The following is a 26,899-nucleotide window of genomic DNA, read 5'->3' as shown; positions in this document are numbered from 1 at the left end:
TCCAAATTCTTAGCTTCCTCCTGCCAAACTTTGGAAGACCATTTTCATATTCTCATCTGTGGACAGGGCCACTTCTCTCTCCACATCTGTAAGAGGAATAGACTTTAATCTGAAGATAAGGGTCACAAAATTTAACAGCTGTTATGAGCACTCCAGGCTATATAAAGGAACCCAACACTCAACCTATCACAAGATTTGGCAGCTTCGTATTGATAAAAAGTGGAAACATACTTAAATCACCTTGCTGTTAAGTGTGTGTACAGCAAAGATGGCCCCCTTGCAAGAGCTTCCTTTAACTCTGGGTTGATACTCTGCTATGTATACAGCAGTAACTAGATGTTTGTTTTGGGTCCAAGGCAGAATACTCTATAAATGACTGGCAAAGCTTGACCATTTCATTTTAAAACTTCACTACCCACAGGACATAAGACTATGGAGTATAAAATCAACCTTTTAGGTATATATATTCACACACTGTGTGTATGCATCTAAATATACATGTGCTTTGAGAAAGGATGGGAAGAACATAATGTTTAACTCTTTCAAATTTCCTAAATTATCTACCCTGAAAAAAGTGCTACTTACATAAAAAAGAAGGAATTACACTGAATATCTACCCTACGATTGTAAAAACCTATTGTATAACATCCACACTTCTCATCTGCTTTACAAAGCCCCTACCACATCCATATTTTCTTTATACCCACATATAACCATTTATGGACAAGTTTGATGTTATCTGTCCACATCATTCCAGCTTTCCAATCATTACATAATCATTCTTATATTCCCCTCAAATCATTATTTCATGACTTCTGGAGACTCTTCAAAGTAACACCAATGACCGATCCCATCTTTTATGGTACCCACAGAGTGTGTATAATTGTTTCTTTATCTCTTATTCCCTAAGCATAAAAGATTTAGCTCTTTTGTGAAAAATATTCAAAGATTACTTTCTTCAAAAGATCACCAAGCCAAACATTTGGCCATATTTTTATTTACTACATATACTATAAACATATACAATACATGCTACAAAAAAAACATTTTTTTAAAAATTTAACTGTCAAGAAAGTGTATAGTGTTATAATACAATGGCACATGTTCATATTTTATTTCAAATTGGTTTGCTTATCATCCATTTCAAACCATTAACAGTGAAATGTTACTTAAGGATAATTAAAAATTATCTATTTGCATTATTAACAATAAACAATTCCAACAAATTAATAAGAATTAATCATGTCAAATATTAGTATCCAAAAAACGGGCTTTTGCAGAAATTATTATATAAAATATAGCAGCCAATTTCAGTTTATTTTGCTCTATGATAATGTACATATGCACTTAAATAGGATTCTAGCATTTGCTTTTGGAAGATACTTTTAACAAGTCCTTTGATTTCTTAAGGTCCAACAACTGTCACACCCAGACAAATCTAATCCAACAGTTCATGTAATGGCTTTGGACAACCGATCATTGAGAAATTCTTACGATTTGGGTAGAGTTGCATGTTCCACCAATATTACATATGATGAAAAGAGACATTACAAGCCAATATCAAAATTGAAGCAAAAGAAAATACAAACATTCAAATCAGTTGTGACAAAGCTTTTCTACAAATATTTTAAATGTCATTTTAGGAAACCAAGATTTAATGTGTATTTGGATTTTACAGTGTCTATGCGCTAACTGAAAATTTAACAGAGTAGTCAGATGGAATTAAGTCTAGTATTGCAAATCTGTCCATTCAACATTATTGAGCACCCACTATGTGCACAGCACTGTGCTAACATTTTAAAAGTCGAGTATTAAGGTCCTTATCAAGCATTACCTTAGTGTGAGGTAAAAATATATTAAATTAGCGTCAACTCATTAGTTTGCTTGTGGTACTGTACGTAATCCTGTGCCAGCTGGCTTCCCTGTGCCATATAATGAGCTTCTGCACAACCCTCATTCACTCACACAAGTATCTATACACCAACTGTGCCAGGCATTGTGCTAGTCACTGGGATACCATGATTTGGCATATGTTCAATGAACACAAATTAATCTTAACCTACGCAAAACAATTGGAAAGCTACATTACTTTTCTAAAATGAGGCCCAAAGCAAAAAACAAGGTGTTTCTATTGGTCATATCACACCACAGACCAGTAAGTGCCTCTAGACTGCGAACTAACTTTGAAAGTTTCATACTGTAGTCTAAATAGCCTAGATCATTTCTGGTCTTAAAAGTCAATTCTTTGGAGCACCTGACCCCATATAAACCACTCCATACTTAAAAGGGTTTGTAAACTAAACTTGAACACAAAGAAAAAGAGCCCCAAATGAAGGCAGTTTATAACGTAATGTACTTCAAGCACTATTCTGGCCATATGAAATTAATAATACATAAGTAATTCATGATTGGTTCAAACATTTTTCAAACCACTAACCCTATCCCCAAACTCATGTAATTTTAACTTGACTTTTATACAAGTTGTACATAAAGCAAAGGGCAGAATTTGGCCCCCCAACCGTCTATGGAATATTCTAAGTGATTGGTCCTTCCACTCTACACACAAGTGACGAATTCCAGAGTCCCCTGATAGGATACTGGCACTCAGGAGAATGGCCCTGCTGGATCCCATTAGCCAGGAGTCTATTTAGCTGTGGTAGCAATGTGAACCTACTATGACCCCTTGAGGGATGGCAGAGAGCTGGGAGTTTGGCTGTCCATGCAGTGAATCCAATACTGGCTTAAAGCTATGCACTGAATAAAGTGCTCTGCACACCCTGCTTATCATCTGGAATGAAAATAACACTTATCTTGAGAATCAACCTATTTGTAGGTTTGGGGAAAAAGAATTACAAGGCTTGAAAGAATCCCAAGAAAAAGTATGAAGCACTGACTGGGAAGGAAGACAAATGCCTCTTGTAGTGTCCTCAGAATTCTCAGGATTTGAACTGTCAGAATGAGTCATACAATGGTCATGTTGTATAAATGAAAATGCAATCCCACTGGGTACTATCACACGGTGCATGATTACTTCATGGGGGTGGAAGGGAACAGTCTATTGCCATTTGATAGCATGATTTCAGAATGAAAATAAAACCATTGAATAAATCAGGGTAAGCAGTGTGCAACACTTCTCTCCTGTCCATCAGTTTTCCACAGGTTGATTTGTATTGCCTGAGAGAAAGAAGGCAAGATACCTATCCCTTCAGATACACTCAGGCAACGTTGCTACCATCTAAAATTGCCAATTCAAAAGTTAACACACTAGCCCTCCAGTTTCGTACCCTGAATATGGTAAATAAGACTAGGGATGGAGTAGTTCAGTCTAAAAGAGATCACAGGTAACAGAATGCTTATATAAACTAGACTGCTTTGACATCTGTAAGAAAATTGTATAGATGGCAATTGGAAAAAAAAAAAAAGATTGTTCCCATCTGTGAGCAAAACTGTTTGTTGAGCTATACTCAGCTGAAGTCCTCATCGGGATTCTGTTGATCCAGCAGACGGACATGTGTGAATGGGAAGTGACCTCGTTTGCCATTACACTCCCCTTCCCACTGACCACTCACATTAATCTTCGTAACCTTTACCAGCTCACCGACCTGCAGGAGGAGAATAAGGACAACACTTTATTTCCAGTTACGAATGCAAGCTGAAAAACTCCATTCCTGGTTAGCCATACCCTGCCCACGTGATTGCTCTAGGGCTGATATCACAGAAATGGCTATTCGCTGCCTCCCAAGCCCCAGCCACCAGACCGATTACTTGTGGTTAATGCAGGCAGGAGGAAGAAGTGATTTTAGCAGTGCAGAAAAACACAGAGTACAGAAGATAGAAGGGATCCTAAAACATGATTAGAAATCTCAACTGTCTCTGGAGGAGCAATCCTACCTAGAATGATCTAGTATTTCTTATCTTTGTACCCTGTACTACTCTTAGCTTCCTGCCTGACCCACACTGGCCCTCCTACCCCTGGCATATAGCAGCACAAACCCCCAGCCCACTCTCGTACACATATCCTGGCCTGCTGCTGCTTGTAGAGCAGAAGGCAATCATGGGAAGCATACTTCATTTGGTCCCAGAAAATGAAGTGTTCTCATCACCTTCCTACCAAGGCAAGGCTTTTCCCACTTGAGCAGGTACAGGCCAAGACTCCAAATTCCATCAGCTCCCTGAAAGACCCCACCTTCTTCAGCAAGTTTTACTTGGCAGGCCACTGCCTGCCAGTCCCCCCACTCCCACCCCACCATGTACTGACAGACCTTGTTGCTCCCTCAATGCCACTTGGTACTTGTCCATTAACAATAAGGGGACATCACGTTTTTGCTGTTACAAAAAGCTTCCTGTTGCAACATCAGATATTTTTGACAATCTAGGATATACCTCTATCTTATTATGAATCAACATCAGATATTTTTGACAATCTAGGATATACCTCTATCTTATTATGAATCTTATTCATCTGTCTGATGAATGGATTCATCCTGTAGCAAAGTATTTAACAATGGTGAGGTAAGTCCCCAAATGTCACTGGACTAAAGAACTTTATGACTATCCTTTAATTATGAACATCTGAGTTTTGAGCAGGCAAGTTGTTTCTAAACATTACTGTTCATTTGGTTTTATTAAATTAATAACTACTACATATTTATCTTTCATAAAGTACTATAGAGAGCATTTTATATAAATTATTTTCTAATAATCATTATACCCCTATAAGACAGGAATTGTTTTCATTTTACGTATGAGAAACTGAGGCTCAGAGCAATTACATATTATACCTGAGGTCACAAAGCCAATGACAGGGCTGAGATTTGAGGCCAGAAATACCTGGCTCCCAAGCCCATTTATTTTCTTTCTGCTATACCAAGAACGTTCAAATTATGCTCCCACAGCCCTGAGGGTTCCTTCCCTAAGAATGCAGGCCAACTACTGGCCAAAGCCAACCCAAGTCTAGGCCGGGGCCTTCTCTTAAACCAGCTTGATCTCACTCACAGAGGAAACAGGTTGCCTACTGGCCAGTCTACAATTTCCTAAAGAATTATCTGAAAACCGTAGAGGCCTAAAGTGGTTGTGGGGGTCATAGGATGCTGAGAAAAGGAAGACAGAAACCATCGGATATTAGAGAGACAAGGGATAAGACACAAGTGTGAGAAAAAGCAGCTTGATCTGTTGATAGTGAAGGCTAATGGTGTAAGGGGAGGAGAGGGAAAAATGATATTGCATGTACATCTTTCCAAACAGATCCAGTTCCTATAGGCTGCTAGCACCAGGGTTCTGTTTATTCCCAGCAATCTTCCAATTCAGTTCCTGACATCTGAGCAGGCCAACTATGACAAGCAAAAATTTTCAGTCTTTGAAGACAGGAAGCCCGGAACATCAAGTGAAAATTTCCTTGGTAGTAAAGACAATCTAAAAGACTTCTTCCTATATCCCCAATTCTAGTTCTCAGACTATCTCACTTGTTCTCTTCTTTTTAAAATCCTTGGGACTTCCCTGGTGGTCCAGTGGTTAAGAATCCGCCTTCAGTGCAAGGGATGCGGGTTCGATTGCTGATTGGGGAACTAAGATCCCATATGCCGCAGAGCAACTAGGCCCGCGCGCCACAACTACTGAGCCCGCAGGCCACAACTAGAGAGAAGCCCCCACGCCGCAATTAAGACCCCACGTGCCGCAACGAAAGAGCCCGAGTGCTGCAACTGAGACCCAATGCAGCCAAATAATTTTTTTTTAAAAAGTGCGAGGGAAAGAATATAAAAAATAATAATAATAAAATAAAATTCTTGCAGTGTTGCAAGAAGTTAGCCTCTACATAAACTCCATAATGTGACTATTCCTTAGTGAATTTTCCTTGTTTCTGAACTGTCAACTACCTTTGACTCCCCACTCTTCACACACACACACACACACACACAACACGTTACTGGAATAATTGCCCATGTGCTGCTAGCTCCTTGCTATGATACAGTAAATTATATCAAGTGCAGCACTCCCACCGCCGTTTTTGTTATTTATTTGTACTATCTGTTAAAACACTCATGTCATACTAAAGTGCTATTCAGGTAGCTGGACCCAGAATAATAACAAGTCCCTGACCTTAAGAAAGAAGAAAACATTTGCGGGGATGTGTTTGCTCATGTCAAAAATCTAAATTGCCACTCATGTTAGATTCTCCTCCAGATGCGGATGAAGGGGCCAGTTTCTTTCAAGAAGCTGGTTTAATGACATCCCAGCTGTCATATCTGAATCCATCATTTTACTGATATTAGAAACACACCCAAGGGACATGAGGGAACATTCTGGAGTGCTGAAAATGTTCTATACTTTCATCTGGGTGGTTGTCACATAGGTATATATACATGTAAACTCACTGAGCTATATACTTAGGATTGGTACGTTCTACCAAATGATTTCATATCTAAATTAAAAAGTGAAAAGAAAGGAATGTTTGTTATGTTTTATCCAGCTTTTCTAGGTGTTTTGTAAAAGATGGTTCTTCAGGATACATCCTTAAGCCCACCATTCTACTTGATACCAAAATCTAGGTTTAAACACCTCTCTTTTACTATAAGATTGCCATTATTCTTAAGCATTCAAAGTGTTGTCTCAAATCACATCCCAAAGAGCCCTCAGTGACGGGCAGGTAGAAGTGTGGACCACCCACCCCCTTGCTGTTAATTAGCACCACAAAACCACACAAGCTTCTCCACAAACAGGGCAAAACCTGCTGACCTGCCCTCAGGCCTTTCTTCCTTCAGAGTTCGAAGGGAGAAATGAGTTGGGGCTCCCATAAGGCAAGATGTTACTGGGGGAACGAATGAAGTGCAAATTAGTCCTTTGGACAACATCAGAGTCTGACATCATACAACATCTCTGATGTATACACTCTCTTGGTTCTACCCTACAGAGAAGGGCTCAGGAAAAGCACACCATCTTCCAGAATCCAAAATCTTTTTTTACAGTTGCTTAGGTTCTTGGCAGAGAAGTCCAACCACCACAGGGTGGGAAAAAAAAAGCTGTGTTATGACTCTGAAACGATTCTGACTTTTTAAATGGATAAAAGAAGAAAGTTGTAAGTGGTTAATAGGCTAATTAACCTGCACAAAGCTGCCTTGAAGTACAAATACTTTGAGGAAGACCTTATTAAAATTAAATACCCTATGTATAATACCCTATGGGTTCTTTCTTCCAAAATATTCAAAACACATGGGGACTGTTGGGGGTCAAGAACAGACAAGTCCCAAAGGCAACATGACTATCCTTTAGAACACATGAGGCCCTCGAGCTCCAACAGGGTGGAAGAAAGGGTAGCTGTCGAGCCTGGGGCTGAGTGCAGGAGGGGATGGGGCAGTCTAGGAACATGGTGCTCCATTAAGTCCAGTTCTTTCTCCAAGTCAGACATGACACCATAATTTGTGCTCCTCTTCCTGTTAAGCAACAACACTCTGAAGCAGAATTCCCCAAGGCCAGACCAGGGGATGCATATAGGTTTGAAGCTTGCTGTACTACTTCAAAGACAAAGAAAGCAAAACTGAATACTTGCCCCAGAAATGTTACAATTTTAAGACACAAAGGAATGTACTAATCAGTGAGTGCAGTAATAACTTAGTTCTAACACTACTGATTTCAAAATTCAAGTTATAGATGGAAAAAAAAATCCTCATCTGCATACTAATGAAAAAGAACGAACTTATAAAGGACCTGAAGCACTATGAAGCAGTTAACCTTTCCTTTTATGAGGCAGACCTCACTAACACCTTGTAAAGGAGAGTGATGATTCTTTCACCACCAAGGTACTATTTTAGAGTCCATCAGTTCCTAGCCTCTCAACCATATACCACATCCTCAGGAGCAAGTGCACAAGTAAATTATGGCACCATCTGTAAAGAGGACTGAATGTGGTTACTTCAGTTTCTTCACTCCCAGGGAACTTGAGGAACACACTGGTTTGTTCCCTAGCTCTGTGTAGTTCCCAAGGTCAATCATGATCTTGGTACAGATTAGTCAAACCTAGAATTGATCTACAAGCCAAAAAAAAAAAAAAAGAATTGATCTAGGAGCAAAAGATTACCCAGTTCACCTTCACCAGTGAGTTCCAGTGATAATGAGAAAGAAATTGGAGCCCAAATGGCATTAAACAGGAGACATCAGGGAGCTGTGTGACCTAGTCAGCTGCTGTAACCCCAGGTGACTGCTTTTCTAGTTTGCCTTCTAACATGAAAGGCATCAACAGTTGCCAACGTTCCTTTGATCCAGATTTGCTGCACGATTCCAGTGAGCTCAGGGCAGGAAACACACATAACTTCATATAAATAAAACCAGGGAAACCAAGTACTGAGATGGAGTACGGGGACCTTGTGTTCAAATATTTTCAAACACACCAAGAACACATTTAGTAAATATTTCAAGATTTGACTGAAGGAGGAAAAAAAGGTAAGAAAACTACAGCAATCTAAGACAGGGGTCAGCAAACTATGGCCCATAAGCCACAACCAGCTTGCTGCCCCCTCTGTAAATAGTTTTACTGGAACACAGCAAGCTCATTTGTTGTTTTCTACGACTGCTTTCTAGCTATAATGGCAAAGTGACAGAGGCCAGATGGTCTAAAAGTCCTTTACAGAAAGAAAAAGTCTGCAGACCCCTGATCTAAGGAATAGGTGATATTTAGGGTCCATCTAAAATCTTTCAAATCAGTGAAGACAAAGTGACAACAATCCAGCCTTAATGATTCACTTGCCTCAGAGATGGACTGAAATGGGCATGGCTCATATTGGTAGAAAGTTGCAGGTCTTTGAGATTTAACTCGTAGGTAGGCTTCCTGGTGTAGAGCAAAAGCACCTCACTGAAGATAGGTCTTACCCTGATTCTAGTCCAAGTCAGAAAAGATTTTCTATAGACCAACAACTAATAATGACTGCAACTAAGTTCCCCATCCCCTTGGTGAGAGGTGGGCAGATGACCACATAGAGCAGGTACATTTTAGCTCAACATAAAGAATTTTCTAAGAACTAGTCCAGTGAACTAGACCTGAGGTTCCCAAACTGTACAGTGTCAGAGGCACTGCAGCAAATTCAGAGGGGTGCCACCAAGTATTTTAAATTTTTGAGGGAAACACAGCAATACTTGACATCTCTTATGTCACGTGAACTACCAGCTAGAGGCAGTTAAAAATTCTGACATCAGATTATACTACATCCCTTTCAAAGATGTCAATCTTTGTAAAGCTGGGTTTTGGCAGTTGCTATGATAAAAATCAAGTACCTCATGAAAATAAGTGTAGAACAGGAAATGAAGGTGGCAATGTTCCATATGATCCCAAGGTCTGAGAAAATGAGGTGTACACATCTCATTAGTTAAGTAACTGAAGTGATTTTATTAAAACAAAAATATTATTTTCTTCCAATTATTTTTATTATTTTTTCAAGTGGGTACTAAGTTATTAAGATATAAATATTTAAGCTGTTTGAACTTAATAATAAACTTGACTTAATAAATGGAACTGTTAAGTATTTCAATTGGCCTGGAACATTGTAAAATATTACTGAAACACTATGGGTTCTATGATCCAAGAAAGTTTGGAACCTCTAGACTACACTGTTGTGGATGATAGAGCTCCCCAAAAGTAGAGATAATTCAAATACATGTTTAAAAATCATTTGGGGGGGCTTCCCTGGTGGCGCAGTGGTTGAGAGTCCGCCTGCCGATGCAGGGGACACGGGTTCGCACCCCGGTCTGGGAAGATCCCACATGCCGCGGAGCGGCTGGGCCCGTGAGCCATGGTCGCTGAGCCTGCGCGTCACAACGGGAGAGGCCACAACAGTAAGAGGCCCGCGTACCACAAAAAAAAAAAAAAAAAAAAAATCATCTGTGGGTGGAGGGTCAGAGAGACAGGGATACAGGATTAAGAAGGTACAAACTATTATGTACAAAACAAGCTACAAAGGGGACTTCCCTGGCAGTCCAGTGGTTGGTACTCTGCGTTTTCACCACAGTGGGTGCGAGTTCAATCCCTGGTCGGGGAGCTAAGATCTCACATGCCGTGCGGCGTGGCCAAAAAAAAACAACAAACAAACAAAAAACAAAAATAAACTATCAAAAACTAAAATAAAATAAGCTACAAGGATATATTTACAACACAGGGAACATAGCCAATATTTTCTAATAACTATAAATGGAGTATAACCTTTAAAAATTGTGAATCACTATGTTGTACACCTGTAACTTACATGATATGGTACATCAACTATACTTTAATTTAAAAATTATTTTAATTTATCTCTAAGGATACCAGAGGGCCTGCCTTCAATGTCCAAGAAGCTGGATTAGTTACTTCCAAACTCTCTTCCCATTGAGATACTGTAATCTGAAATGAAGAAGTCCAAAAAGGATGGAAGGAGACGGAAAGTAGACACCTGTCTCAATGAACAATACAGAAATCTACAGGTACAATTCCAGAAAAAGACAAACTGAACACAGCCAAGACTTGTCACTCAGGTTCTTATACTTTCTAATCTCATTTTTTCTCTCTGGATCACAGGGAAAATTAAGGTCTTCACTCTGCTTTTCCATACATAGGTCAAAAGGCCTAAATAACTTAAGTTTCACAGAGTTCCACATGGGGAGATGTAGAGTTGATGTAGTCACTGCTGCATATAATCAGGGACCCAAAACACTTTACACCGTCCCTTATCTGTGCTCTGCAGGACAGGTCCATGCCTAAGTCCACCTGAGAAGCTCCCTGGTTACTCAGAAGTCTTATCTACCAAAGGAAAGATGCCAGAAAATGGAAGTTACATGATTAGTACATTTAAAGATAATGGGGGGGGGGCTTCCCTGGAGGCGCAGTGGTTAAGGATCCACCTGCCAATGCAAGGGACAGGGTTCGATCCCTGGTCCGGGAAGATCCCACATGCTGCGGAGCAACTAAGCACGTGTGCCACAACTACTGAGCCTGTGCTCTAGAGCCCGTGAGCCACAACTACTGAGCCCGTGTCCCAGAAGCCACCGCAAGGAGAAGCCTGCACACCACAATGAAGAGTAGCCCCCACTCACTGCAACCAGAGAAAGCCCAGGTGCAGCAAGGAAGACCCAATGCAGCCAAAAATAAATAAATAAATAAATTTATTAAAAAAGATAATGTGAAGGACTTCCTTGTTGGTCCAGTGTTAAGAATCTGTCTTGCAATGCAGGAGACGCCAGTTAGATCCCTGGTCAGGGAACTAAGATCCCACATGCCACAAGGCAATTAAGCCACAACTAGAGAGCCTAAGTGCTGCAACTACAGAGCCCACGCGCTCTGGAGCCCACATGCCACAACTAGAGAAAAGCCCGCACGCCTCAATGAAGATCTCGCGTGCCACAACTAAGACCCAATGCAGCCAAAAAATAAATAAATATTTAAAAAAAGAAAAAATACATAAGGTAGTTATTCTGGACAGTCTACAGAGGCATAAAATAAACTTTAACACCTGCAATTTACAAGATAAATTCACTATTCAAGTTCTCATGGAGTCATAAGCATGAAACAAAAACCAATCAAATCAAAATCTTAGATCAGCAGCAGAGCAACTAAGCCCGTGCGCCACAACTACTGAGCCTGTGCTCTAGAGCCCACATGCTGCAACTACTGAAGCCCATGCACCTGGAGCCCTGGCTCTGCAACAAGAGAAGCCACCGCAATGAGAAGCTCGTGCACCATAACAAAGAGTAGCCCCTGCTCGCCACAACTAGAGAAAGCCTGTAAGCAGCAACGAAGACCCAACGTAGCCAGAAAAGAATAAAAATAAACTTCCATTTCTTTAAAAAAAAAAACCAAAAAACTTAGATCAAATCTAAGATCAAAAAGATAAAAGGTGCCTCTGCACTGTTCTAGTGTTACTTCCAGTGTTTCTCCTTCAAAACACTCAGCATATCTACATTTGTTTAAAATCCATCTTCATTAGAAGCTCCGGATGGAACAGATGGATGGTGTCTTCCTGGTTCAGTTATATTCCCCCAGAATTACAGTGGGCAGAGGAATACCCCTACTTTGGTTGTTAGCTAGAATTAATCCCTTCTTTCCAACAGGCTTCATTCCTACTAGAGAAATCTGATGGGCAGGAAAAGAGGAAATAGGCATTAACTTATATTCTACTGGAGGACTCTGTTCACAGCAAATGTACCATGCAGGAAACAGCCATCTGTAAGATGAGGACAGGTGGATCTTGAATAATTTTTTAAATTTATTTTTTAAAGTACAGAAACCCTCTGTACTTAAAAAATCTTAGAGAGACCCTGATATATAACACAGTGAAAAACAGAGTTGCTTTGATTAAAAGCAAGAGAGGGAACCCAGAATCTTGCATCCTCAGCTACCTCCTGGGAAATGTTAGGGCACTGTAGAGCAGTCTGAACCCTATTATGTCTAGGGTTCTGTCCAATTCTAAAATGCAATGATTCTAATTTATCATTTTCAAGTTAACTGTAAGACTCCACTAAAACATGCCTAGCTCATCTACAGATCTAAATTTATAGTGGGTCAAATATAGCAATGAATATTTTTCTTATCAGAATGCTACAGTCAGAAAGCCAGAGTCTCCTAATCTTACCTCCTAGCCTCATCTCAATAGGGATGAGGCATCAGCTCCTATGAGAAACCAGAGATGGGAAAGGAAAACTGCCTCCCTGCATAGAGAATACAACTGAAGATATGCTGTCAGTGAAACCACACAAAACTTACACTGAGGAGGGCAGCATCACCGTTCTAAAACAAAAAGAAGCACAGACTGAATCTGGGTATGGTTGAAAAGGCACCAAGGTAGATCTGGGTTCCTCATATCTCCACCTCCAACTAGTTTAAACAACCCATTCGATTTGTCTCAAGATAAGTTTTTTTCATACAACGAATAAGGATATCTAAGGTCTTTTCCAGCTCTAGATTTCTATGATGCTAAACTAACATCATGTTTTATTAAGTACATACAGTGTTTTAAAGCTATTATTTGGGGTATTTGTTCTAACTTGAAAGAAGCTATCTTCATCAATCAACATATGTGGCTCAAAACTAATATCCAATCAAAAAAGAAAACTTACTGAAATCATAAACTAGTCTTCCACTTTAGTTTTTATTTTGCAAGATTTAGGTTTCACAGTAGCAGAACAGCTCAACCATCTTTGGGCACTAAAGCCTCTAATCAAGGCAGGCATCATTCAAAACAATTCTGGTGGGACTTCTCTGGTGGAGCAGTGGTTAAGAATCCACCTGCCAATGCAAGGGACACGGGTTCGATCCCTGGTCCGGGAAGGTCCAACATGCCGCAGAGCGACTAAGCCCATGCGCCACAACTACTGAGCCTGAGCTCTACAGCCCGTGTGCCACAACTACTGAAGCCCACGCAACTAGAGCCCGTGCTCCACAACAAGAGAAGCCACCGCAATGAGAAGCCCACACACCGCAACGAAGAGTCACCCCTGCTCGCCACAACTAGAAAAAGCCCGCGCACAGCAACGAAGACCCAACGCAGCCAAAAAATAAATTAATTAATTAATTTAAAAAACAAAAAACAATTCTGGTAATTCCCTCGTGGTCCAGTGGTTAGGACTTGGCGCTTTCACTGCAGTGGGTCCGGGTTCAATCCCTGGTCGAGGAACTAAGATCCTGCAAGCCACACAGTGCAGCCAAAAGAAAAAACAAAACAATTCTCTTTGAGAAAGGAATTGCAAATGGAAGCAAAATTAATGTGATAACTATTCTCTACTGGGTGTCAGCTGGCTTGTTCCAAGAATGCTATTTTCACACTCCAGCCCCGTGCTAACAGAGTCTGCAATAAATGTCAAGAGTCACAACTGTCATGAGCACAGCACTGTGTTGGTTGCTGCCATCATCTGAACTTTAATGAACACATGAGGCTAGAAACTTGTTTTCCTTACCCTCCAAACTCTAAGTGGGAAAAAGTGGTGTGACCTAGACAATATACATTTCGTTTCTCATCAAAACCAGGACACAATTAAGTCACAACATGATCTCTTAAAAACACACATTTTTCAGTCAAACCTGTAAGACCTAACTAACCCTCCTTTGCATCTATTATTCAGAATGTAAAAGAAAAATTTCAAATCTAGTAACATCAGAGACTACTTCAAATAAATTCCAGCTCACTGTACAGGCTAATACTCCCACTTAAAGGGCAGCTCCCCCGCCTCAGTGTATAAACATGACCCAAAGGAAACAAAATTTAGAGATTTCAGTTTACAAGAATATACTTTTGCACCTTCTCTGCTAACTTGTGCTCACAAAACTTCAGCCTGTGCTTATGAAATTTAGCTACTTACATTCAAGTTACCATATCTGAAAGGCTCTGAAAGATTGGAAAGCATGCTACTTCTACACTAGCTTTTATGCTGAACCACTAGCTCTGCATAACTCAGAAAGGAAGAAGAAAAGAAGGGAGGGACGGAAGGAGAAAGAGAGGAGATAAGGGACAAAGCTGTGAGTGCTAAAGACAGGAATAAATACAATGCAATGGTTGGCGAGAGGAGGTGGGCTACCAAGGATAACTATTCACCCGTAAAAGGCAAAACTTTATTCCTCAGGAGGAACTGGCTTCTTGTCTATAAAATGCATTAAACAGAGGGCTTCCCTGGTGGCGCAGTGGTTGAGAGTCCGCCTGCCGATGCAGGGGACACAGGTTCGTGCCCCAGTCCGGGAAGATCCCACATGCCACGGAGCGGCTGGGCCCGTGAGCCATGGCCACTGAGCCTGCACGTCCGGAGCCTGTGCTCCGCAATGGGAGAGGCCACAACAGTGAGAGGCCCGTGTACCGCAAAAAAAAAAAAAAAAAAAAAAAAAAATGCATTAAACAACAAAGACCAAGTAAACCTGCTGCTCCTGGGAATTAATACTTTTGGGTATGTATCTCTTCATACCTATACACTTTACCGTTCCTCCTGAATTACTTGATGAATACAATCAATCAATGGTAAGAAACCCCATACCCCCTAAAGTAAAAACATTATATTTTTATAAGAAAATTAGTTTAAGTATTTTGATAGACACCACTTACTGTACTCAAATCTGTGTGAGCCCACCTTGTTTTAGATAATGATAAACAGAAAGAAAGAAACAGATTAGAACATAGAAGATGAGAAAAAATATTTTAGGTTAATTCCTGTGAATTCAGGTAGTGTTATTAAAGTAGTCAAAGTATGGTTTAGTAGATCAATCAGAACATTCAGTTATACAGTTTTAAGCTTACTCATTCCAAAATAGGTTTTCCATAAAAAAGAGAAAACCCAACATTAAATGCCAAAATCAGTACTTAATGGTAAAGTACCATTCGACATCTATAACAACATCACAATGCTGTTGCTTGTATTCAGCATTCCTACAAAGCTCTAAGAGGTCTGAAAGGGAGACCCTGTAGCAGATCTCTTCTTTCTACATTTTACACGTTATGTACCTCCAAAGCCAAGGCTGTCTTGTCGTAGGCATTAGGGACTCGCTTCTGGATTACCCTGGCATAAATGGGCCCATTCTGGAGGTTAGGGAGCGGAGTGTTGACGCTGGGTTGGGCATAGGGCCCGGGCTCCGGCCCACCCAGTGGCTGTGGGTGGGAACCCTCCTGGTTACCTCCAATCAGAGCCGATACTGAGGCGGAGGCAGGTCTATACTTCTCGACGTAAGGGACTGGAATCATCCCCCTCTTGCCTTCGCTGTCCTCCGCATTCCACCACTGCTCTTCAGGCTTATCCCGGATTCTCAGGATGTCTCCTTTCTTAAAGGGAAGATCTTCTTCATCATTCCCATTAAAGTCAAAGAGGGCTCGTACATACTCTGCCTCTTCCTGCCTGAGAATCACTCCACTACCCTGCCTGGATCTGGAAACTGGTTCTATCAATGTTGTAGTGTCCAAATAGTGTATTTTGTAGAATTCCAGTAAAGCAGGCAATGAATCAAATTCTTGATCTCCTATTCGGAGTCTGGAGGGGCTCACCCCTGGAAAAAAACAGAGCAGGGTATTATTTAAAGATATATTATACTGGAGATGCAATGTAGATTTTAAGCATTTCCCAAACACATTTAGTCAATATTTAATCAGAAAGAAACAAACAAACAAAGAAAAACCTGTCTAGAATAAATAACTGCTTCTCCTAATAGTAAACTAAAATCATACTTTGTAGCTCAAACATTCCCCAGGAAGAAAGATGCCTATCACCACCTGCAGCAGAGTCAGAAGGCTATGATAGACCAACCACGCCAGTCATGACATGCTCTCATACTGGATCAAAGACAGAGCAACATGGAGACTTCTTGCTCATTCTCCCCAAGTGTTCTGTTGCCATTCCATTTACAGGGTACAAACGGTTCAAGGCTGTGTTACAATCTTCTTTTCAACCTCAGGAAATGTAGCAAGCTCTCCTTTTTCGTAAGTTGCAGCAGCTATCCCAGGAAGAGGTGGGGAGAGCTTGATATCTATACCAGGATCATACATTCGTATCTTCACATCTAGAATGTACAATTCCTAATAAGAAAAAGTTTTAGACTATCTTTTTAATCTACAATTAATGACCTCAATCTCTCTTCTGACAACAAACTAAGAAGCTAACTGCTTGAAAATAAACTCATAAGATCTTCACTTAAATAAAACATGGAAACTGGACTGTTCCCTTAGAAACAAACAGGTCTTGAAAAAAGGTAAACAAGGATGCTCAGGAAAATAAAGAAGTGTTAAAATCCTCAAACTGATGACACACTGAGGGTCCAAGAGAAAGGACATATTAGGAATGCTTAAAATTCACATGACACAAAGATGTGTGAGGCCTTTGACACAGGGCATACTTTAAACTGCGTTCCCTCCCTATCTTGAGATTCTAGAATTGAAGGATAATAAATGAATGTATTTTGCTTCAAATAAGAAACAAAGTTTCTAATGAGGAATACAAACCTTTAACTTGCACTCTGCTAAGCACCCAAAATATCAGTATCTTAATTGGATTCTTTACTATTTGGTTTCCTGATAAAGGAATGCATAGCTCTACAAAAACTTTTTCATGGAGTTTTTTTTTTTTTTTTTTTTTGCGGTACGCGGGCCTCTCACTGTTGTGGCCTCTCCCGTTGCAGAGCACAGGCTCCAGACGCGCAGGCTCAGCGGCCATGGCTCACGGGCCCAGCGGCTCCGCGGCATGTGGGATCTTCCCGGACCGGGGCACGAACCCGTGTCCCCTGCATCGGCAGGCGGACTCCCAACCAACGCGCCACCAGGGAAGCCCATAAATACATTTTTATAACTAGATTACTATAATTTTATACCTTGCCCCTTTTCCTACTGTAAAATAAAAATGTTTTACTTTATACAATATTCTATTATATAATATTTATATAATAAAAATTTCCCCATATTCTTTAAGAATATGACTTTTAATGGCTATAAAATATTCCCAACTTTTCACTATTGCAAACAATACTGTTATGTTTTTGTTCTGGTCTACTAATGAACATTTTTATTACTTCCTTACGATAAACTCCTTGAAATGCAATTGCTGGATCAAAGGGTAAGAACATTAAGGTTTAGGGACTTCCTGGCAATCCAGTGGTTGAGACTGCACCTTCCAATGCAGGGGGTTCGGGTTCGATCCCAGGTCGGGGAGCTAAGATCCCACATGCAGGCCAAAAAACCAAAACATAAAACAGAAGCAATACTGTAACAAATTCAATAAAGACTTTAAAACTGGTCCACATCAAAAAAAAAAACAAAAAAACATTAAGAACATTAAGGTTGGACTTCCCTGGTGGCACAGTGGTTAAGAATCCGCCTGCCAACGCAGGGGACACGGGTTCGAGCCCTGGTCCGGGAAGATCCCACAGAACAACTAAGCCAGCACGCCACAGCTACTGAGCCTGCGCTATAGGGCCCACGCACCGCACCTACTGAGCCCACAGGCCGCACCTACTGAAGCCTGTGCGCCTAGAGCCCGTGCTCCGCAACGAGAAGCCACCGCAATGAGAAGCCCGCACACCACAACGAAGAGTAGCCCCCGCTCACCGCAATTAGGAAAAGCCTGCCTCACCACAGCAGCAAAGACCCAATGCAGCCAAAATAAATAAATAAATAGTTTTTTTTTAAATAATAATTACATTAAGGTTTATGTTGCCAAACTGTCCTCCAAAAAGTTTGTATAGTTTTACACTCCCACCAGTAGTTTATGAGTTCCCATTTCCCCCATATCCTTGCCAAACAGCAGGGATATCTCTTCTTAAATAACATCTTTGATTGTTTGATGTTTTTCATGTTTATTGACTATTTGTACTTCTTTTGTGAAAGTTACTTGTTCGATTCCTTTGTTAAGGGAAACAGCCAATCTACCCTCTCCACTCCTATTAAGACTAGCCCACCCATCTAAAACCCTTTGCCATTAATGCTGTGAAACAGGAACATTGTGGTAGCCCAGCTGTCTAAATCACTTCGCCACTCTAAAAAAATGAGACCAAATTATTTCGTTCAATGTTAGAAGAAAACACTTCTTCCAGAAAGACCAGAAGAAGTACATTTAAAATTCTCTACTGGAGACAGGTGAGGAGACAAACTTTGGAAGTTAATCAAAAGTCCTCAATACAGAATGAGTACTGATGAGTGCCTTCTCTTTTCACCCAAATGAAAGAAAGATCAAGACACAATTGAGAGGACAGATGCACATTTCTTATATTGCAAAAGTCCATCTGTGGAATTCATGGCTGTAAACTAAAACAAGTTAATAGCCCACATTCAATAATGTTGGCTGTCTCTCCAACTCAAGATGTTGAAATACATGCCCAAACCCAGGATTGTCCATCTATGGCAAACACTCATCAGACACCAGCATAATGCAACCCAATAGCTCCAAGTACAGGACTGGAGAGATGATTTTGGTTATGACCATACCAGAGCATGGTGGTGCTATATTCTGGAGTTTCTCTTCACTAAAGCAGATCACTGATGGGCAATTATTCCTATTCAAGTCTGGTAAACGAGATGCATGGCTATCTCACCTATCACCGGTAGGCTATAGTGAACTTTCAGGTCTGTGGAACTATGTTAAGGATAGGGTCAGTGTGAGCTCCAAGAAGACCTACCTAGCACTGCCTGGTCAAGAAAGCCTCCAGAGCAAAGTGGTAGGGAGAACCTTCACACCAGCAGAGCACCCCAGCTTAGAAAATGGTCCTGATGACATCTGGGAAGAAAAGCTCCCTTGCTAGAATTTACCCAACTACATTCCAAGGTACAACAGCTAATATGGTTTTCACTAGTCACCCTTTTGGGACAGTGGTTGGCAGACTGTACGTGCTTATTGCTAGATATTATTCTTTTTTTAAATATTTTTATTTACTTATTTATTTTGGCTGCACTGAGTCTTTAGTTGCGGCAGGCGGGATCTTAGTTGCGGCACGCGGGATCTAGTTCCCCAACCGGGGATCAAACCCGGGCCCCCTGCATTGGGGGCATGGAGTCTTACCCACTGGACCACCAGGAAAATCCCATGTTAGATATTATTCTTAATGAACATAACTCTGAAGTGAGGAAAAGTTAAATCAAAATCTGTTCCCAGTTTGAGAAACTCACAGCGTAGTTGGGGATACAAGCATACACAGTGTGGTTAGTAAGCAAGGAGTGTAGCAGCATGTCTTAGGAAGACATTATTTTTTTCCCCTGGCTTTCACTTCCAACTGGAGACATGCTCTTACAAAAACTAGTGGCAACAACAAATTATGTTCTAAGATACAACAAAATCACAATAAAAGAGCAGCTCTTTCCATTCCTGAACAGCTTTTTTTTTTTTTTTTTTTTTTGCTCACACTGCGCAGCTTGGGGGTCTTAGTTCCCCAACCAGGGATCACACCAGGGATGGAACCCAGGCCCCCAGCTGTGAAAGTTCCGAGTCCTAACCACTAGACCATCAGGGAAGTCCCCTGAATGCTTCTAAGGTACTCTTTTCATTCTAAGATGGCAACTACTCCCTTCCATCCACTGTTATGGTTTCTCCAATTACTGTACTATCCCAAGTGAAATGTGTTTTGGTTTTTTTTGGGGGGGGATGGGGGGTGGGATAGGGTTTAGAAGAACAAATAAGACGACTAAGCCAAGTCCCTTAAAAAGATCAGTGTGAGAATTCTGAAAACAAACCGTCAGTTCATCTGCCAGAAAGGTAGCAAGTTGGTTCAATTCACTTCTTGCTCAAATGCTTCATGATGTGAACTGGGCCCACTATTTTTTTTGTTTGATTTTTGCTTGGCAACTCCAACAGACACAAAAATACAAGGAAAACACCAAGTGAAAATTTACCTATAAATTCTTTACCTTTCCTTTCTTTAAAAAAAACTATATATATATATATATTTTTTTTTTTTTGGCCACGCCAAGCAGCTTATGGGATCTTGGTTCCCCAACCAGGGATCAAACCCAGGCCCAGGGCAATGAAAGCATGGAGTCCTAACCACTGGACTGCCAGGGAATTCCCTCTTTTCCTATTCTAATGACACTATAATTATTCCATAGAGGAATACCTGTTTTTGTGTACTGCTGCAGCAGTTACAGTTAGATATATGGGGCAATCAAGCTTTGCTGATCCAGAAGAAGAGAAGGAGGGGGAACAGAACATACATAAGCCCCAGATAAGCCCAAACCTCACCACAGCTATGCGTTCTGGTTCCTTTTCCCTAGTTCATCTCCTTCCAACCACAAACAGCCAAAGGCAGGAAATAGAAGGGCGGGAAAGGAAGGAGATACAGTCAGTCAGTCTAGAGAACAGAACAACAGAGTTCTCATAGCTGGGACTTGGAAAACCTCACTGACTTGTTTTACATTAAACCTGTGCTGGATTCTGAATGTGCAGTTATGAACACAATCAGAAATCAAAATCAATGCAGTCAGAAGTATCTTTTAACCAAGAGTTGTACATGTTCCACTCATTACTTCTAAGCATTTCAGCCCTCAAGTTACATCAGTCTTTACAAGACCACTCTCTGGAGGTTTTATGAAGAACACCCAAGAGCTCTGTGGGCTAAACAGGCCAGGTCACTTCTGGCATGGGCACCACCACAGTGGCTCCATCATCAGCCTCTCAGTCTCACAGCACTTCCTCTTTAATTCTCATTCCCTCTTTCTCCTCTGCCTATGCTATTTATAGAGGCTGCTTAAGCACTCTCACTACCTGTCCAATACAAAGGGCTAACAAGGCCACTGACTTCCATTTGAGAAAGTACACTGGAAAAAAAAAAAAAAGTCATGAAGAACCTAGGGGCAAGACGGGAATAAAGACACAGACCTACTAGAGAATGGATTTGAGGATATGGGGAGGGGGAAGGGTAAGCTGGGACAAAGTGAGAGAGTGTCATGGACATATATACACTACCAAACGTAAAATAGATAGCTAGTGGGAAGCAGCCGCATAGCACAGGGAGATCAGCTCGGTGCTTTGTGACCACCTAGAGGGGTGGGATAGGGAGGGTGGGAGGGAGACGCAAGAGGGAGGGGATATGGGGATATATGTATACATATAGCTGATTCACTTTGTTATACAGCAGCAACTAACACAACAATGTAAAGCAATCATACGCCAATAAAGATGTTAAAAAAAAAGAAAGTATACTGAAGTCGTATCAAGATGTACGGTTTCCTAAGCAAATAGAACTTCCTAAAAATGGTGGATGTCAGCATGGTATACTTTGCAGATTCAGACTCACTAGGTTTGATGAATTCTATCTCTATTTCCTAGCTATATTAGCTGTTATTTAACTTCTCACAGGGCCTAATTCCTAACTAATAAAGTTCCTGAAAGTAGCTGGTATATTATAGGTGTCCAATAAAAAGCAAATCAGTTTAACACATACCCCCAAACCTCCGAATTCCTTTAGAAGTTTTCAATTCATCCCCAAATCCAGAGTCTGCTGTACTGTTTCCTAGAGAAGCTTCCACAGAATCTCAAGATGCTTCTCAAGAAGTTCCGTGGTCAAACTGGTTTGAAAGACCCAGTATCCAATACCTGCCTCTCTCAGAGTCATAATTTCACATGAGCATAGTAAAGGCTTGGAGAAGTTCTGCAATAAATAAACCCACCTCCTTTTACCAAGGAATTTTTTTTTTTTTGGTCTAAAACCTTTAAGTAACTCACTGAAGAACTTCTCCAGAACCAATGAATGGAGGGATACTCTAATATTAAAGAGCAAATCATGAGGACCAGACTTGAGAACTACAAAGATGAGGTAAACAAATGAAACAGATGCTGAAGGTACAAAAAGGCAGCAGTAAATAACGCGCAGTCCCCTAAGATCTCCAGAAGTGTCTTGACCCAGCACCACCTTGAAGAGGCAGTACAGTTATCACCCTAGCTTCTACCCCCACCCCCAAAACGAGGCAAGTTTTTATGCTCCACTCACCCACTAGAGCAACAGGTGGGAGGCTCTGGGTTGAGCAGGTGACGGCAGGCGCCATCTTATTTCCATGTACTGGATCCAAGGTTCTTTCATGCTTCTTGATGCACCCCACCCCCCTCCACCCAGCACTTACTCCTTCAGACATGCTGTAAGCCTCTCAAAGCTGAGAACAGTTTTCCACCTTGCTTCAACTCTTCCCTCTCAACCACACAGATTAATATACCTAATGCTTACTGAGTACTTACTAACTATATGCCAGTTCCATTCCTAATACACTAAAACTCACTGAATCCTCGAAACAACCCTATGAGGTCAGTATTACTATTTCTCCTCTTTCACAGATAAGGAAACTGAGGCAGAGAGACGTTAAAGAACCTGCCCAAAGTTATATGAGTAGTAAGCAGCAGGTAAGGAAGGTTCAAACCCAGGCTTCAGAGCACAAGCTTATAACTACTTTCCCAAGTCATATTTACTCAGTTTTATTGATTGTCTACTGGACAAGGTCTAGTAAAACCTCATGTTCCAAGAGGAAAAAACTAGTGGATCCATCAATGATTGCAAAGTCTTTCCAAGAGGTACAGCTGACAGAGTATGACCAGTAGACTTGACCAAGCCCTGTCCTATGGCCCTGGGGCACAGTCAGGTCACTTCCAGGCAATGGCAGCACTAGTAGCCTGTGGGAGCTAAACGCTTATGTTAAAAACAAGTTCATTGGTGGGGACTTCCCTGGTGGTCCAGTGGTTAAGACTCCACGCTCCCAATGCAGGGGCCCGGGTTTGATCCCTGGTCAGATTAGATCCCACATGCCACAACTAAAGATCCTGCATGCCACAACTATGACCCAGTGCAGCCAAAGAAATAAATAAATATTTAAAAAAACAAAACAAAAAAACACCAAACAGGTTCACTGGAAAAGGTTGAGAATACCTGGTCTATTTTGTCCCTATGCCTCTAAAATCTATATCTAAGCCATTCCATACAAATTCATCTTCTACATTATCTCTACAAAATACACTATATAACCCTAAACAAAAAGCTCATTTCCCATATTCAATCTGCCAAATAAGGTTATTAAAAGCCTCTTTGTCACCAACTTCAGATAGCAGATGTGTATTCTCTGAACACTGAAGCCAGTTTCTTCTTGTCATTCTTTCCTTTTGGTCTTTAAACAGAACCTGGGACCCAGGGCAGAGACAAAAGTGTTGAGTCCTCAAAGTGCACTGTGGGATCTCAAAAGAAAACTGGCTTTGACAGAAAGGAGTACAGCATAATAGTGTCAGCTCTCAGGTCACAATTCCTAGGTTCAAATTCTGGCTCAGTCATTTACTAGCTGTGTGACTTTGGGCAATTTACTTTATCTCTCTCAGTTTCCTCACCTATAAAATGGAAATATTTTAATAAGTGGAGATCACAGTACTTTCCTCACTAGATCGTTATAGACAGTAAATGAGACAAGGCACATAAAGTATTCAGAAAAAAAAAAAAAAAGGGGCTTCTCTGGTGGCGGAGTGGCTGGGAGTCCACCTGCCGATGCAGGAGACACAGGTTCGTGCCCCGGTCCGGGAGGATCCCACAAGCCACGGAGCAGCTGGGCCCGTGAGCCATGGCCGCTGGGCCTGCGCGTCTGGAGCCTGTGCTCCGCAACGGGAGAGGCCACAACAGTGAGAGGCCCGTATACCGCAAAAAAAAAAAAAAAAAAAGTATTCTGCAAACTGCCTGGCATAGAATAACCAGTCAATAAATGTTAGCTATTAATATTGTATATGCCTTTCTAAAATTCAAGAAATTCTTCTGTGTGCTTTCAAAAGAATAAGAGCTGGACGGGGAGGAGGAGAACAGAGACTAAATAGTTTTTATAAAGACAGCAACTGAATCAATTGCCCTATGTGGAAAATAGGGTACATGGCAGAAGATGGCAGAAGAAAGATGACCACAATGCCCATGAACTTTCCACACCTCATGCACAAACTTTAGCAATCCACACCTTCTCTCTTGGGCCAAGGATCTGACCTCATATCTGTTATGAAAAGGTGGAGCTCAATATTAAGGTAAGAGCTGAGATTAAAGTTCTAACACCAAGATGTGGGGAAAGCTCAAATAAAACTGCCTGCTGCTATTTCCACATTCTGCAACCAACAAAACACATACACAAACAAAACGTTGAGAATTGAGTTTCAGGGACCGTTTGCCATCATGTCACTGCACAGTAATGCAAAACCCTAAACACCATGAAGGTGGTAAAAAGTAGAACATATTTGATTTAGGGTAAATACAAAAATATTCCCATCTCATGTTATAATGCTATTAAACCAACCAGACTGAGAAAGACCTCAGATAACTGTGGGCTTAAATATCCCCACGCTTGGGACTTCCCTGGTGGCGCAGTGGTTAAGTATCCACCTGCCAATGCAGAGGACATGGGTTTGAGCCCTGGTCTGGGAAGATCTCACATGCTGCAGAGCAGCTAAGCCCGTGTGCCACAACTACTGAGCTTGTGCTCTAGAACCCGTGAGACACAACTACTGAGCCCGCGTGCCACAACTACTGAAGCCCACACACCTAGAGCTGGTGCTCCGCAACAAGAGAAGCCACCACAATGAGAAGCCTGTGTACCGCAACGAAGAGTAGCCCCTGCTCACCGCAACTAGAGAAAGCCCGCACACAGCAACGAAGACCCAACACACCCAAAAATAAACAAACAAACAAACACATAAATAAATTTATTAAAAAGAAAAAAAGTTAAAAAAAATCTCCACTCTCTTTTTAAAATTGGTATGTGTTAACAAAAAAGAGACTACCCCATCTCCCCATTTCTGGCCAGAGTGAATAAATCTAAATTAGGACTCTCCTAAAAGGGCAAGTCTGCAAAGGCTGGTTCAGGAGCCTCCTAATTCACAGGAGATTGGCCTGAATCTCGTCTCAGCTGGTCAGGATGAAACTGCTTCAACTTGGGAACAGTGAGAAGGTGCTAAGACTCTTGGTGCTGTTACACAGATAACAGCAACCTCAGAATTACTCTGTACCTCACAAATCTCAAGTACTAAGTGCCTAAATCTTAATACTCCCCAAACAACTCCAATGGCATGGGTAAGAGAGTCACATCTCAATCTCTGGCAAGGAAGATCCGGTACAGATAATTTAAATTCTCAGAGAATCAGCTCAGCAGGGTCTGTTCCCAACATCTAGGAAGACTCAGGCCACAGCCCTCAAAGTTACTGAACAAGGAGAGGCCCTGGAGTACAACACAGACAATGCTGAGGTCCAAGAAAAAAATGAAGTTCCATTCACTTTCAGGGAAGGGATTGTCTCCACTGTCTTATTTCTGAATTATTTCCTGAAAAAAAATCTTTCCTCCACTAATCGCTTTGAAAACTAGAACCCCCTCATTGTGGAGGGCAGTCTCTGGACGCTAAGATCTCTTGAACACAGTCAGCCGGTCATCAGCTTATTCTGGGCTGGTCACAGAGGCCTTTCTTTTATAACCAAGGCACTTAGCTCACCACCTTCGTCCTCCGCGGGGGAAGAGGACGGTAAAAGTATTTTGGAAAAATGCCCAAGAAAGGAAAAAGCTGACCGGTTTCCTGAGGGTGTCTCCATCCCTCCCGGCCAGTATGCGGTGACTTCCTACCAAAGGCCACCAGGGGAGTATGGCCAAACCCGGCTCTCCAACACTGCAGGAAATGTTTCAAGCCTAAAAAGCCACTTGTAGGATTATCGGATTCATTCCGGGCACCGCTGCCAAGTGATGCCCCCGCAGTGCCAACATCCCCCTCAGCTCTTTTGTCCCCACGTTGCTCGGCCCTGCTCTGGCGCTAGCCCCACCCTGGGGCCGAAGCAGTTCCCCTTCCCCTGGGCTGTCCTCCCAAGTCACACCCAGAGGCCTGGGTCAGCGGCTCCTCCTCCCCCACACACTCCCGCTCGTCCGTGGGAGCGAGCCCCGGCAGCTGGCTGTCCCCCGGGCCACGGTCACTCCGGCCCTCTGCCTACGTCCCTCGTGGGGGTCAGCTCTCGAGGAGCAGCCGGCCAGGCTGGGGAGTTACGCGGCCCTCACCCCCGCCCGGGGCCTCCCGTCCCGTCCGTCCCTCACCGGGCGGAGGCTGGGCGGGCGACGGTGGCACCGGCGGGCGCGGGCCGCTGCTGTTGATGATGTAGTGGGAGACGCGCGAGTTCTCGGAGACGCTGAGCACATAGTCCCCGGGGCTGGTGCTCGAGTCCCGCACCAGGAACACCCCGTGCCGCTGGCCCTGCAACAGCGCCACCGCCTCCTGCCGACTCAGCCGCCCCCAGTACCAGCTACTCCGCTCCTCCGAGTCGAAGTTGCCTGCCATGGCCACCTCCGCGCCTACACGCTGGGCCGCCGCCGCCGCGCGCGCCCCTCCAGCCCCGGCGCCCGCCGCCCAGCGGACCGGCTCGGGTCTCAGCCTCTCAGCAGCGCCCGAAATGGCGGCGGAGGCCGCGGGCCTTCCCCACCGGAAATGACGCGCTCCCTGCCCCTGGGAGGATGCCGGGAAGGGG

At 42.3% G+C, this 26,899-nt stretch overlaps 1 protein-coding gene across 2 annotated transcripts; it reads right to left on the bottom strand.

The window, feature by feature from the left end:
* Nucleotides 1-981: 981 nt before the first annotated feature.
* On the bottom strand, nt 982-26,867 carry CRK (CRK proto-oncogene, adaptor protein). 2 transcript variants are annotated; one of them, XM_060134348.1, is made up of 3 exons: nt 26,472-26,865; nt 15,438-15,973; nt 982-3,602 (listed from the first exon to the last, which is right to left on the bottom strand). In XM_060134348.1, exons 1-3 carry the CDS (start codon nt 26,710-26,712, stop codon nt 3,465-3,467), a joined length of 915 nt encoding a protein of 304 aa, XP_059990331.1. In that variant the 5' UTR covers nt 26,713-26,865; the 3' UTR covers nt 982-3,464. The 2 variants fall into 2 exon arrangements, with proteins under 2 accessions (XP_059990331.1, XP_059990332.1); XM_060134349.1 differs by having other exon boundaries at nt 3,464-3,602; nt 15,608-15,973; nt 26,472-26,867.
* Nucleotides 26,868-26,899: the final 32 nt, after the last annotated feature.

This window comes from Lagenorhynchus albirostris, chromosome 20 (genome assembly GCF_949774975.1).
Source record: "Lagenorhynchus albirostris chromosome 20, mLagAlb1.1, whole genome shotgun sequence".
Lineage (NCBI taxonomy): Eukaryota > Metazoa > Chordata > Mammalia > Artiodactyla > Delphinidae > Lagenorhynchus > Lagenorhynchus albirostris.
Note: the sequence above shows the minus strand (reverse complement) of the source record. Positions and strands in the feature narration are given on the sequence as shown.